Below are 15186 nucleotides of genomic sequence, written 5' to 3'. Positions count from 1 at the left end.
AGTCTTGAATACAAGACTACTGCCACTTAACAGGTGGGTTTTTTTAGTAAATATGAAGGCAACAGATTTTTAGCATGAAAATATGTAGTCATACACAGTTGTTCACGTGTCGATAATATAATCAAATTTATGTATTCTATTATTTGTTAACTTTATTGTGTTTCACGTCATTTAGAAAGCACTGCGGTGAAAATACAAAATTGCTATTCATTACTTGGAATATGAATAAACATGGTATAAAGAAAAAAGTCAAGTTCATTGCGTTGCGACGAGGATTTATTGCGATGTGAATGATTGAAAACTATGTAGCTCAGTCGTCATAAGTATATGGTTGTCGAGTTCAAATCTTTGACATATACAAATCCTCGCCATTTGCGAAAAGAATTTCTGAGCGAACGCGTAATATATATTATACTCAATTGTGTTTCCCAAAGAAGCTTATATCGTCAAAATTTTTGCTTTCAATTCAGTCGCGCGTATGAATCACATAAAAATTATTTTTAGCCATAGCATTTCATTTTCACGCGATTTGCCAGCCTACTTTTTTACATTTCAAAATAAAACTGCGAAGTCTGAAACTTGTGCCAAAAAGCAAATCCCAAAATTCATGGCATATATTGTGTTGTGCTGATTTCATATGGACAAAATTCACTCTCGGATTTTGTTACCAGTTTCTTTTGTTTAAAAACAATTAAGCTTACATGTCCTTTTTGGTTAGTTGTTAAAAGTGATACCTTGATATTGGACTTTCACTGGTCACATTCGTGGTGTGCATTTCATTTAATTACATGCAAATTACATAGCATATTGGCCCATTCAAAATGGATCGTAATTCAGTCCCCTAATTTATATATTCAAATACCATTATCGGTTGTCCGTATCCGCATAAATGATAATTATTTCTGCGATATTTAATTTTTATTTGCTAATTGTGACATTTCATTTCCACGAATAAAAACTAAAACGAAAAATAATTGCATTGTATTGTATCTTCTATGCCAATCAATTAACAATGTATTGCACTAATATCCTGTTACATTTCATGTGACTAAAAATTGGTATTTCTTTCATTTTGATTTTTTTGATATTTCTTGTGAAATATTTGAAAGATATTTAATTATTTCCTTTTATTTATATATTCATCTTATGATTTTATTATTATTTTTGGTTAGGTTGACAAAATTCAAATTAAAACCAACTAAAATTCTGCATTGGAAATTAAACATCAAATTAAATGACAATGTTTATTCAACTTTCAACTTAGTTACAGCACTTTCAAAAATGACGAAGACATTTATCATTTTATTAATTAAATCTCTCGATCTAAATAACGTAATCTATTAACATTGTATGAAAAACTCGAACAGCATCAGATAAAACTAGAAGTTTGAATTAAATCGTTGACAGCGATATTTGTTGTTGACGCTTGTTAATGAACTCATTTAAATGCAGAGTTGAATCACAGTTTATTCATCGGTATAGTCGTCGTCATCGTCATAGAGATATGAAGGTCCTATCAAACATTTTTCAAATAATCGAAAGGCTTTATGTAATGATCATTATGGTGACTGAATGTCCCCATGAAATGCACTACATTTTTCCCAATCTTTGACATTAAATTAAAATACAATTTTATCTCAGCACTACTTGATGGCGTCTCATTTCAAATCATAAATGTCAAAAAAATTGGCATTGTGACCGAAAATAAAAGTTTCGATTTCAATATGTTGTAACAGAACAGCAAACAAAGTAGAAGTGTGAAGTGTTATCAATGTTTGAAAACGCTCCGCGTTAATATGCTGTGTATTGTATTAGCCATCTATACTACAATTATTCCGGATCTTGCGCAATAATTTATTGTATTGACCACTTTCCGAGATGCTTAAGGTCTCATCTAGAATATTCACTAAAAGATATAGATCTTTTATAACGATGTCTTAGATTTTCCCAAACACACTTCATCGAAGACCGCTATTTTTAAGCTAATTCGAGGCGTTCATTTCCTCTGCCTGTACGACCACATGCAAATTCAATGGACCACTTCTAAATGATCCTAGTCAATGGAAAGAGTCCAAACAATACCGCCAAGCTTAGTTTTGGTTTCGCTGATGAATACAACAAATAAAAATTGGTAGTTATTCAACAAATTAATTTCGATTTTTTTGCATTTCAACAAAAACACTGGAGGTTTGTCTCTCTCAAGTGCTTTAACTTTTGGGTCAGTGAACGGATTTGGCTCGAATTTCATCAGCATTCCTAAAAATGATGGGACTATATGAAAACATAGAGATTTGATCGTTAGTGGAACCCCCTGTCGTTAGATAGCTTACTTATCAAACACCCTAGTATATAGTTTCTTCCGACAAGGACAAACATATATGTTCTATTGATTTTTATTAGGAAGGTTTAACGTCACAAACACTTTTCGAGATGGATTTCACTCAAATACACTCTTGATTCTAGACACGATCTTTGTTTGAATGAAAACCAAAGCAGAAAAACATCTAAAGCCATTGCGGACAGGTTCAATTCAACAGATTAATTTGCATCGAAACCTCTTCAAAACTTTACTTTGAAAAATTCTCATGTTACACAGCAAAACAAAAAAAAACACTGTTTGCCGATTCATAACATCTATATCAGAAAGTTTTCACCTCAAAATAGCACAGTAACAAGAGTAATTTGATTTTTTTAAGAAACCTCCTGGAGCCGCGCATCACCAAAAATTATTATTAGTTATAGTCATGTTTCTATGACCTTCCTACAGAGGTTATAGGGGTACGATTTTTGATGCTTGAAAAAATGTCAAAATCGAACCACTCTAATATACATGTACAGTGCTAATTCTGCTATTTATTGCTAATTTCGCTATTTTCTTCATGTAAATTTCCCTATTTTTTGCTAATGTGCTAATTCTAATTCGCATGGATATCCCCTAGAGTGTCTTTAACTCTCATATTATCATTATTATTATTTATAGATTGGTAGACTGATTCATTCGTTCGATTACCACACTGTCGCCATTAAAGGAACAACATCATACCAATACGTTTTGTAACCACCACGCGATTGTGCTTATTTCGATATAACACGCTTTGGGAAAATTGCTGTGGATTATCACTAAAAGAATATTTGAGGAAATAGAATTCCTATTACGTTTGAAAAATGAAATCAGCACAATTTTCGTATACTCGTTTAAATGTATATATTTTTCTCTCTCGAACGCACTAAAAACTAAGCAATACATCGAATAGCTTTTATCTGGTTGCAAACAACATAAATTAAGCTAAGAGATATCGATTTATTTTAATTAAATTCTGCGTAATTGTTAGTTGTGACATAAAAATATAAATTGTAATGTTCCGGAAATGTTTTGTGGCATGCGTATAATGTTAATGTTGACATAAGTTTATGATAGCGATTTTCCATTTGCCGCGATGATTAAACGAAATATTTTGCCTGTGGCACGCGATTACTTTCGCTCTCTCTCTGATGGCAAAACAGTTTTCAAAGTCAGTTAATTTCAATAGTTTGAGTTTTGAGCACATAAAAACTATAAGTGACATGCAAATTTGACATATTATTAACGTTTTGCATGTGGTTTCAATCCAAACCGCTCGAATAGAAAATTTATTGTGTATTTATTTGCGAATATTTCTAATACACCACTACCTATAAATCAAAGGAACTCTGAAAAATACAGTCATTTGAATCCAATTGTACCCGGGTTTATAGCAATACAGACAACATATGAAAGTTTTTTTTAGCTAGAGTATTCGATGCGCTCCTGTTCCCACTGCAAATGTGGATGCGAAATAATATGTGTTGTTTGTTGTGGGTTATTGTGTCAGTGTGCTTTGAATAGATTTTTCAAGCAAAGCCGATCTACAGTGTGCACTCATATGCACCATGTTTTTTTTTATTTGGATGAAGTGCAGCGTAACTTAAATAGGTTAATGTGCCAAGGCATCATTGAGCAAAAGATTGTGGCAATTTTTTCTTCTTCTATAAACCCAACGTTTACAGCTGTTTCCCTTGTTACGTATTGTTTTCCATACAAAATTATCACCGCAAAACTTAATTTAAAGAAGCGAAATTAGTTTATGTGTTTCAGCAAAATATTTGTTTGTGGAATTTTATTATGTGTGCATGTGTGTGTCAAAAATGTTCTAAATGAATCAAATTAACTGCGTTTAATAGAAACTTTCCTTTTTTTCGCAGTACGCAAATCGATTGGAACAACAAAACGAAAAAATCAGTGGACGACATTTGCAACGAATTTTACAGTACACTATGACACCGTGCAGACCTTTACCGACTTTTAAAAGGACCGATTGCATAGTTCACAATACAGATTGTGATGAAGTTTATCCGAATTTATATGTAGGAGATGCAGCTTCAGCGAAAAATAAGGCGTTCTTAAGACAGATGGGTATAACACATAAATTTACTTTCTTTTGCAATTTCATTTTCATTATATGTTTCCATTATTTGATTATTTCCTTACCCTTTAGGTATAACGCACGTACTGAACACGGCTGAAGGTTCACGATTTGGACAAGTTGATACAGGTCATGTCTACTATCGCGATGTACCACAAATTAGATACATGGGCTTTCCCTTAACAGATCACCCGAGCACTGACATTTCGAGATACTTTTATATAGCAGCCAAATTCATTGACAATGCCATCAGTAGTGGAGGTCAGTTTCCACGTATCAAATATTACAATATATAATAAATAATGAACATTATTCTTTTTATGGAAATCATTTTGACCATTTTTTTTCTTTTCAATTTCAGGAAAAGTTCTAGTTCACTGCCAGGTCATTATGATAATTAAATTAATTTTTCAATTTTTATTCAATTTCAACTTTCATTTCGTATGTATTCTCTTCTTTATTTCGTGATTGTTTTTTTTTTCTTCACTTTTAGATGGGAATATCTAGATCAGCTACATGTGCTATTTCTTATCTGATGATTTATCGCAAGATGACGGCCGCCGACGCTATACGTACGGTGCGTTTACGTCGTGATATTCGGCCAAACGACGGTTTCCTTCAGCAGTTGGCCGACCTGTGTAACGAGCTGCGAAGAGAGAGGCAATACTCAAACTCATTTTATTAAATTTTCTTTTTGTTTTCCCATTTTCAAATTGAATTTTCTATCTCCGGATTATTACCATTATTTTATGTCACACAATTTACTTGTAACGTACTTTGATTAAATTCTTATTTTGATCGCTGGAATATTTTAATAATTTTTTTCATTCACGTAGTTGAAATACTGAAACGTTTCTTAATGAACAACTGCAAGAAAGCCCTAAACAGTCACACTCTATACCCGAGTGTAGGCAAAAACGTAAACCGATCGTTATAGTATCTTCAATTGAGTTTCAATTATAACACATAAATGTACATTGCACATTCTTTGGCGAAGTTGAAACAATTGGACTAGTGTTTTATTATATTCTGTTGTAAATAAATTGGCGAAGCTTTTGTAAAATTTCAGTTTAAATTTAATTTGATCAAATTTGTTAAACTCAATACAATTTCGGGCAAACCTGAAAAATGGAGTGAATTGCTTATGCCACGCAGCACCAAATCAAAACTATCGATTTGAATAGAATAATATATAATTTAAGTGGGCACAATTGCACAAACTAAAATGAATTTTATTTTATTTTTACTGCAAAAAAAAGTCAAAAGAGCTGCAATGTTATTTTTTTTAATAAGTGAAATAAAAAGCCCTAACCAAGTAAAAAATATTAAAATTTGATTTATGGGTTTGTCTTCAATCCAACTCAACACAATTCCATGCCAAAAAAAGTTCAACGAGAAAATTGAAATCTTTTCTGATTTTAATTTATTTCACATAAATTGCATTCAGTTTTAACTTTCCGTTTCCTTTTTAGTTCCGTTCAATACTCTTTACAATCAATTTTATTCAAACTGGATTTGTTTATGTTTGTTCTTTTCCATTTCTCTTCTTTTTCTAGATTATACTTCCGTGCCTTAAGTCACGGGCACATTAATTCTGTTTTGCATTACGGACGATCTTATACACCAATGTAATCGAATTTAAAACACAAAATAAAATGTTTCAAACACGTCATAAATACCAATGAAACAAAACTGAATTGTTTGCTTTGTTTCAACCCGAAACCTTTTTTTTCTACCATTGTATGAAATTGCAAGTACAAATGAACGGCAAAATACACACACAAGAAACAAACAAATTTCACTACTACTGATAGAATGATGAATATCGTTGAGGTTGGGGTAAAGAAATAGAATTTCTAATATTTTCTGAATCTTTTTACCTATTTTTTCATCAAATTTACATTTTTGTACAAAATACATATAATCGCTAGATGATGTACATGTTTTGCTCAGACCATCTAACGTTTCTCCGAACGTTTCCTTTCAATTTTTTTCGCTTGCTTTTCACTTTTTCGCATTTAAAATTTTGTAAATATGCTTGAATTTCATTTTACGTAGCACTTTGATAATGTTTTAATTCGTTTTTTGTTAAATTAGTTTTATTGACGGTGAAAAAGTATTGTTATTTTGATTGGTTTTTTCAACTGATAGTTTGTTTATCTTTGAATATTTTGAGACGGTCGATATAAAAAATGAATTCACTGATTCATCTATTTTTTCGAATTATCCAAATCAATGGATGAATTTTGTGGATGAATGAATTTAAATGAATGGTCAATGGTGAAATTTGTAAATATGCTAGCATGAGATTCAGTTCTGAATGAAAACGCTGACAATGAGCAATTGACTAATTACTTATTAAAGTATACGTTTTGACTCTCAAAATCTCAAGAGAGGGTAAACCAAAGATTTAACCGGTGGTAAATCTTTGAAAATTTTGCATATATATGGATTCAAAAATAACTCCAACATCGAAACGTATGTTTTGAAGTAAATATAAGCTCATTGAATTGAATGTTCAAACAATTCGATAGGTGACAAAAGACATCATTTAATACACAATATTTTAAAACAAAAATTCAAATGACTATTTTTGAAGAGATTGACATTTTTTTGTTTATTAAATTTTACAGTTCTTCCTTTTTTTTTCTGTAGAAGAACTAGTATAGAAAGTGGAGTTTGCATTTTGTTGTTAAATCTTCGAATATTGTTGTTTTTATTTTCACGCAGAATGCCAGCAATTGCACGCACATCCGAACTAGCTCCCATGGATTTTCCCAGTCGAAAACCGAAATTGGATCAAGTTGGGCGAATGAAGTCACAATGTTACAAAGCATTAATGAAAGACCTATTTTTCAATCGATAAATAAATCTTAGTAATGTTTTTTTGAAGCAAACACCCATTGTTTCCCATACGTTTTGTTCATGTATTTAAGTGTGTTAGACATAAGTTATTAAGAAGATAAACTAAATGATTTGATCTACGTTAAATATAATTTGGAGGATGTATACATATATAGCGATTGTCACACAGATTGAGTACTTCAAAACTTCTGATACATCAAGATACATGAATCATTCGAATTTTACCCCAATATAATTGCTATGAACTTCAAAAAAATAGTACGTGGAAATAAGTGACCTAGTCATGTCGTCTGAAATTTTTTTAATTATGCAACGTCATTATCTTTTATCTTCACCAAAATTCAATCCACATTTACATTAACGTTGGTTAATATTAAACTTACTTTTATCTTTGCACAACGAGATCAATTGAGTAGAAAAAAAAGACCTCCTATTTGTTGTGAATTACATTTCTATCTTAAGGGCACTGAATGATATACGCTGACTATTTGAAACATGTTATATTTTGTTATAAAAAACGTGCTAAAAACGAACATTCATTTTTATGTTGCTCTGGTAAATGTTCAGGAAAATTGTCTTTTCAATTAAACAAAGTTCATTCGGTATGAAATTCCTACAACACATCTACAATGAATGAGGACCGCTTGTCATTTATCCCAAGGTGATTTTATATGAAATATCGCAGATGAAAACAGATAAAATACTTCTGCATACGAGAAACAAATTTGAAATATATTTATTTAAATGTAGGACAAGAAAAAAAATGTTGTACCAAATTTGACAGAAAACAAATCCATCTCATTTATGAGATATATTTTATTGAATAAAACGATACTTATTAGAAAAAACGAAGTGAAAAACTTTTGTATTCATTTTTACCATTGTTTTAAAATTACAGATATTGTTATTTTTAAAACATACGTGGAAAAATATTCGTATTTGAATCGGTTTGAATATTCATGGCATCAAAAAAAAAAAATTGTTGAAGCAACATGTTCATACAAAAAAAGGTCGCGAATATTCTAGCCGTTTGTTGAATACCTGCCTTTTCAATTATTTTTCGATTACGTAGCTATGTAAATCGAATTAGTAAAGAAATTGTTATTGCAATAGAAATAAAGAACTTAGCAGAAGCGATAGCACAGACATTTGCAGAAGAAGGTTGATGTTTGTTGCAGCCTGATTCTTTGCATTTTATGCATTTTGCATCATTTTGTTCACATAATTTTTTGCTCTCGTGTCGATCACTCCAACAGCCACGAAAAGTGTTTCGTTCTATAAAAAAATCCATTTTTTAAATTCATCTTAATTAAGTCTTCAAAATAAATCTACCTTTATCGAAATAGGAATAGCATTCGTCTTGACTGGAATAAATCTCACACACTTTTGGTTCCAAATTCTCTTTCAAATCATTACAATTTTCATCTCCTTGACACTGTAAACACTTTAGACGACCACTTGGAAAGATGATGTTGTTGCACGAATCGTCATAGCATATTGTGAACCCATTTGGAAATTTTTCCCTATCAATTTTTATATTTTTATATTTTCAATTTAAATAATTAAATATAATACATACATATCATGCTTTTCATTTGTTCCCCACATACGGTGCGTAAAACCATTTTTGTCAATTCCAACTAAACATGAGCTTGATTTTTTTGAAACATCTGTGGTTTTAGTCACTTCCTGTGGTTCGGCACAATTTGCTTCAGGTTCTTCATTACAGTCATAACAAATTCGATGGCGAACCACATTCATATTACATTTTTCTTCATGACATACGACGCAATCTTCGCTTACTTCATATTCTAATCGCGTTGCTTCATCTAAATCACTCATGCATCCCTTTGTGACGCTATTATTTTTTTCCATGTGATAGCATCCAAGTGAATTAAGTGATTTTATTGGACATGTTTTCGATGATTGTACACTCGGAAATTCATCCACCTTATAGTTTTCGTTATAGCAATGTTCTTCAAAAAATGCCTTTCCATTGCAAAATGATTTATCAGAACATAATGAACATTTGTCAGGATGTTTTTCGCAAAATTCTTTCGATTCTACAAATGGATCGCCATTTTTGAAGCATCCTCGGACAAATATGGCATTTTCATTGACGTAAACGTAACAGTATTTTTCGCTTGTGCAATTTATTTCTTTGTTTGGTTCTTTTATACATTCTTTTTCATTACGTTTGGCAATGCAATCAAAACATTCTACGTTTGTGGAATACCCTTTCACTAAATTTTAAATGCTTTTGTTAGAAATATGTTATTACACTTCTTATAACAAGAATCTTGTGAACTTACCAATGTTTCTACTTAAAAAATATATAAAAATACACAACTTCAATTGGAATAACATTTTGTATTTTTTTAAAGAAATTTCGTTGTGAAATAAAATTTTGTTATAAGTTTTGCTCTTTATAAATGTTTTAAGCTTCAAAATAATGAATCATTTTCAATTATCACAGATAAATATTGAGGGTATTCCTTAAGTAAGTGTATTAATGGATTATTTGAGATAGTGTCACGATATCGACTGAAATAATATTTGTTAATATGTTGAAATACAATTTTTACAATCGCAAACAAAACACTCCAAAAATTTGCCATTACTGCTGCACCGTTGATTACGATAATTTTATCAAAAATAACTGGATTTTTTCAGCCGCTGAATGAAATGATATTATTTTTTTAAACAACGTCTAGACTGTGGAAATTATTTTTGATTTCAAACTTTGAAATGAACAACCCAGCGAACAAAATTGTAACGTTTTTCATCCATTTTAACGGAGATTATGTGCATAGTACGAATTCCAATGGAATGACTTCCATTTGTTTCATTCACTTCCAATACCATTTCGTTATTAATAATGTAAACCAGTCTATGTATTTCGGATGGATATCCATCCGAGATATTTTAGAATATCTGGATATTTAACGCAACTGCACAGAGCCAGAGCTGTGTGCATCACACATATAATCTACGGTATGTCGCTACACGTAAAATACAGACACAGTGTGACTGTGTACGTGCGGCACTTGATACACATATACGTCGCGACATACCGTAGATTTTATTTGCGACGCACACAGCTCTGGCGCTGTGTAGTTGCGTTGAATATCCAGATATTCTAAAATATCTCGGATGGATATCCATCCGAAATACATAGACTGATGTAAACACAGCCCAATACGTTAAATTTGATTGTAACGATTCATTTGTTGCTAAATAATAGAAAAATAAACAATCCGTTTGAAGAGAGATTCCCTTAAGGAATCAAAAATAAAACAAACAACATTAGCATATGTTTCTAAAATAAAAGTTTAATCAAACCGATATCTTTGTTCAACATCTCGAAAAAGCAATTATGGTTCCTGAAATCATGCAATCAAATCATGCGTTATAAGTTTTCTTCTTGGTCAACAAATGAAATTTATGAATTTAGCTAATTTGTTTACCTTTTTAGAAAATGGACGTGGAAAATAAATTGAAAGAATTATAAGCAAATCAAAGCAACTTTTCTTTGATTTTTTCCGGTTTATTGTTTGTTCTACAGACATTGTTACTAGTTTTGAAATAGGGACCATTAATTGTAGTAATGTTGTCACTGGTCATTAGTTGTGATTTATTTTTGTTTATATCTCGTTTGTCGTACTATAATTACGGGCAGTATCGATCGTAGTTCTCTATACACAGTGCAACTGTGAACATTGAAGCAGGTGTTTTAAAATTGTATTTGTTAATAAACAGAAATTCATGTGATACAGAGCATAATTTATATTGAAAAAAATAAATAAATAAGCATTAATAATTTGCAAAAAATAAAAATGATTAAGCTCAATGCATTATTTATTGTGATTTCTATATTAGTAATTCATGACGGCAATACATTCAATTTATCACTTAAACCAAACATCATCTTGCGTGAGCCAAATGTAGCAGGCGTTGGAATACCAAAAGTGCGTAGCTCATATTTTGGCCTTTCTTTAAATCTCAAACAAAACAGGTACAATTTTGTGAGCAATGAAACTGGTGTATCAACATTTTTTATAAATATATCGTGATTCATTTTATAGTATTTTAGTTGGTGCTCCACGAGCTCAATCAACATTAGAAACGCAACGGAATATAAACGAAACAGGCGCCATTTATAAATGTAGTTTTAATAAATCGGCAAGTGGAAACTGCTCACCATTTGTTTTCGATGCGTTAGATAATTATGATGAAAGCAATGATCAATATACGTTTAACAATGAAAAGAAAGACTATCAATGGCTCGGAGCATCGATGGATGGCAGTGCAAGTGATACTGAGAAATTTGTGGTTAGTTTGAAAGAAAACAAGAATTAATAAATAATCAATACAGATAAACTAATAATAAGTATTAGTAATAACAATATGATCAATTTCAGGTATGTGCTCCGCGTCTAATTTCAGATCAATCATTCAAAAATTCGCATTATTTAATGCATGGTATATGTTTTTGGACGTCAAATACATCATCTAGTGAACCTTTAAATGTAAGGCGAATAGCACCGCTTCGTTTTCGTGCCAAACAACAATTCAAGCGAAATGAGGATGACACTTATTTTTATTATATATATGGGGAACAAGGCGTCAATGTGCATATTACTGAAAATAATGAAGAGATTTTAATCGGGGCACCAGGAATATTCGGTTGGAAAGGTTCAGTTATTCGTTACAAAATCAAGCCATTAGTTGATGTCGGTGGATTGAGCCGTAGAAAAAGACAAATTGATTTAGATACAGCTGAGTACGGCAGCGACATTCCGAACCCAATGTTATTCAATCAAGAATATGATTCATACTTTGGTTTTGCTGTAGCATCGGGTTATTTCGATAGTGCCGAAAAATCAAAGCTACTTTATGTGGCCAGCGCACCAAGAGCGAATTTACAATTTGGTGGTGTTTACATTTTTGACATAATTGATTACAGTGATAATTTCACTACTTCTGAAAGAAGCATTAAAATTTATCAAACATTTTCGGGTCAACAATTTGGAGAATATTTTGGATACAGTCTTCTCACCGAAGATTTCGATAATGATGGTCTTACTGATGTTGCCATTGGAGCACCCTCAAACTCAAAAACGGGATATCATGAAAACGGTGCTGTTTACATCTATAAAAATTTGGGAAATTCAATGAATTTTTCATTACATGCCATTTTGCGCACGGAATATGAATTTAATGGAAAATTTGGCATGACTATGTCCAAAATTGGCGATATAAATCAAGATGGCTACAAAGGTAAATTGAATTGAAGGATTTGCGACTTAGAAAGCAATAAAAATAATATTCTTCTCTTTTTTAGATCTAATTATTGGCTCACCATTCGAAGAAAATGGCGTTGTTTATATTTATCATGGTAGTTCAAATGGTCTATCAACCAAATACAGTCAAAGAATAATTTCTCCACAAGGTGGTTCATCACTAAATCAAATTATGTTTGGACATGGACTATCAAAAGGGGCTGATATCGATGGAAATCAATATTTGGACATTGCAATCGGTGCACCGAATGCAGAAGCCGTTTACATCTACAAGGCTTATCCTGTAATCCAAATTAATACTACAATCACGCCAATTAGTCAAGAGATTCAAATCACCGACAAATCATTCAAATTCAACGTGTGTTGGCTATACGAATCAACATTCCCCATTAATTTCGATGTACATTTTATTGCTACTGTCAAACTTGACGGACAATTAGGCCGTGCCGTTTTTCAAGATAGAAAAAACGAGTATGAAATTAATAGCAAAATCACGTCGGACGAACAGTGCATTATGCTGGAGGCGTTTATTACTTTTTCTTTTGCTGATATCTTTCGACCTATCGAACTTGAAATGACCCATCATGTGATAAATAACATACCAAACAGTGACAACACTGAACCAAGTGAAACACAAGGTAATTAATACTAATTTCAAAAGTATCGATTATCTATGCGACACAGTGTCTGTGTGCAAAAAATACTAATGTGTGCACATATTTTGTAGAGTTCTGTGAAACATGCGTTGCAGTGAATCCAAACGAACAAAAAAATGTCAAAAACAAAATTGTTTTCAATACTGGTTGCAAAAATGCTCGTTGTACGGCTGATTTGAAAATACGAAGCTCATTAGAAAATGTGCAAAGGTAATGAAAATTTGTGAATTATTTTCCGCTCTCTTGCATAAAAGTGTGTATTTCTCAACAGTTTACCGTACATTTTGGGAAGTGGTTCGTCTTTGATCATTGTATATAACATTGAAAATAGAGGTGAGACTGCTTATCTATCGCAAATTCGTATCAAATTACCAGATTTGGAAGTTCCATTCACAAAAACCCCATCGAATTGTAAATTTTCCGAAGCTACATCGAAGTCAAATGTTATGGAATGTGATCTTAAATCCCCAATGTTTAAAGGGGATAAGACATCAATTAAAATAAGTATTGACACAACCATGCTTAATCGTGATGAACTAGTTATTAAAGCCAATGTGTTTAGTACGGGAGACGAACTAAATGAAATTGACAACGAAGATGAACATATCATTCGTTTGGCAAAATTTAGTGATTTGGAAATATTTGGGTGAGTATAAGAATATTTTTCAAGGTTTGAAAATGTTCAAGAATAATCTATCAATTTCATTTGTTGTACAGCCATTCCACTGAAAATCATCTTATACTACAAAAAGACATCGAACGAATGAATATTTCACACATATTTGAGGTACACATACATGTTGTTAATATATATGTAGATAACATTCGACATATTTATGTTATTCCTTCATTTATAGATTCGTAATAATGGTCCCAGCAATATCAATCAATTGGACATGTTGGTGTTGGTGCCTTTATCTCATTACAATTCACTGACGCTTAAGAGAGAAAATCTCATTGATATCAATAGCATATCGATTCAGAAAACCAATAATCAAAGTCAGAGTCCAAATGATGGTCAGAAATTGAATATCGAAACATCATTGTTAAATATTGGTTCTGAAATTATGGAAAAACACGATTTGGACATAGTCAATCGACAAGCTTTGACAAAAGATTTCACAGAAGGCCGAACGCGCACATCTGTTGAAAATACAGATAAAAATCGTAGTATAAATGATCAGATTTTATCAATTTTACCTTCAAATCGAACAGTTTATTTCGATTGTGAAGATAAAGACCAAAATTGTCTATTGGGAAGGTTTACATTAACAAATGTTAAAGCAAGCAATACACCAATTTTTATTTCGATAAATTTCACGATTAATATGATAAAAGTGGCCAGCATTTTATCTGGGAAACGTGACATTTTTGTGATTCGAACAGCACTTGAACCTGAGCTTACCTTTAGCAAAGGGTGGGTTTTTCTTTTTCAAAGAACTAGTAGTTTCATTTTATACTAATTTAATTTTTTTGTAGATCCAATATCCAGGTTGTTAAAAATCAACCGTATTTAGTTATATCCAAATATAACGACAATTCAACCCCATTCTGGATTTTTATGGCTTCGATAATTTGTGGCATTTTATTTCTTATTCTTGCCTCGTACGCATTATTCAAGGTGAAAAATACAACATTTTATATGCGCTCCCACATGTACTGATGATTTTCATTTTTTTTTTTTTTTTTTTTTTTTGTAGTTTGGATTCTTCCAACGTGGCAAAAGAGATGAATTGGCAAAATTAAAACGACAGAGTGAAATGTTATCTTATTGGGTAGTCCCGGGTGATGAAGAATATTGTGATTAAGGATTGATGACCGTAAAATCTACAATATAAAAAGATTTTATGCCAATATAGTGAATAAAATAGCGTGTTTTATATAATTACATACATTTATTGAATTGTATTCATATTTCAT

At 31.6% G+C, this 15186-nt stretch overlaps 3 protein-coding genes across 5 annotated transcripts; 2 read left to right on the top strand and 1 right to left on the bottom strand.

The window, feature by feature from the left end:
- Positions 1–3150: 3150 nt before the first annotated feature.
- On the top strand, positions 3151–8159 carry LOC116348154 (dual specificity protein phosphatase 13). 3 transcript variants are annotated; one of them, XR_004201767.1, is made up of 7 exons: positions 4089–4151; positions 4222–4432; positions 4515–4703; positions 4804–4826; positions 4936–5102; positions 5999–6281; positions 7173–7286. XR_004201767.1 is itself a non-coding variant. In XM_031779051.1 (6 exons), exons 1-6 carry the CDS (start codon positions 3166–3168, stop codon positions 7306–7308), a joined length of 762 nt encoding a protein of 253 aa, XP_031634911.1. In that variant the 5' UTR covers positions 3151–3165; the 3' UTR covers positions 7309–8159. The 3 variants fall into 3 exon arrangements, 2 of the variants coding, with proteins under 2 accessions (XP_031634911.1, XP_031634910.1); XM_031779051.1 differs by lacking the exons at positions 4089–4151; positions 5999–6281 and adding an exon at positions 3151–3201 and having other exon boundaries at positions 7173–8159; XM_031779050.1 differs by lacking the exon at positions 5999–6281 and having other exon boundaries at positions 7173–8159.
- Positions 8160–8208: 49 nt separating this feature from the next.
- LOC116348130 lies at positions 8209–9674 on the bottom strand. The gene is made up of 4 exons (XM_031779004.1): positions 9620–9674; positions 8887–9550; positions 8640–8830; positions 8209–8582 (listed from the first exon to the last, which is right to left on the bottom strand). Exons 1-4 carry the CDS (start codon positions 9672–9674, stop codon positions 8380–8382), a joined length of 1113 nt encoding a protein of 370 aa, XP_031634864.1. The 3' UTR covers positions 8209–8379.
- Positions 9675–10709: 1035 nt separating this feature from the next.
- Positions 10710–15170, top strand: LOC116348151 (integrin alpha-PS3-like). Its single transcript, XM_031779048.1, has 10 exons — positions 10710–11322; positions 11393–11639; positions 11729–12587; positions 12652–13248; positions 13338–13476; positions 13538–13912; positions 13984–14053; positions 14124–14683; positions 14746–14887; positions 14967–15170. Exons 1-10 carry the CDS (start codon positions 11144–11146, stop codon positions 15072–15074), a joined length of 3276 nt encoding a protein of 1091 aa, XP_031634908.1. The 5' UTR covers positions 10710–11143; the 3' UTR covers positions 15075–15170.
- The last annotated feature ends 16 nt before the right edge of the window (positions 15171–15186 follow it).

Source organism: Contarinia nasturtii, unplaced genomic scaffold, assembly GCF_009176525.2.
Source record: "Contarinia nasturtii isolate CC-2019 unplaced genomic scaffold, AAFC_CNas_1.1 Cnas_scaffold_2291, whole genome shotgun sequence".
In the NCBI taxonomy this organism is placed as follows: Eukaryota; Metazoa; Arthropoda; class Insecta; order Diptera; family Cecidomyiidae; genus Contarinia; species Contarinia nasturtii.
Note: the sequence above shows the minus strand (reverse complement) of the source record. Positions and strands in the feature narration are given on the sequence as shown.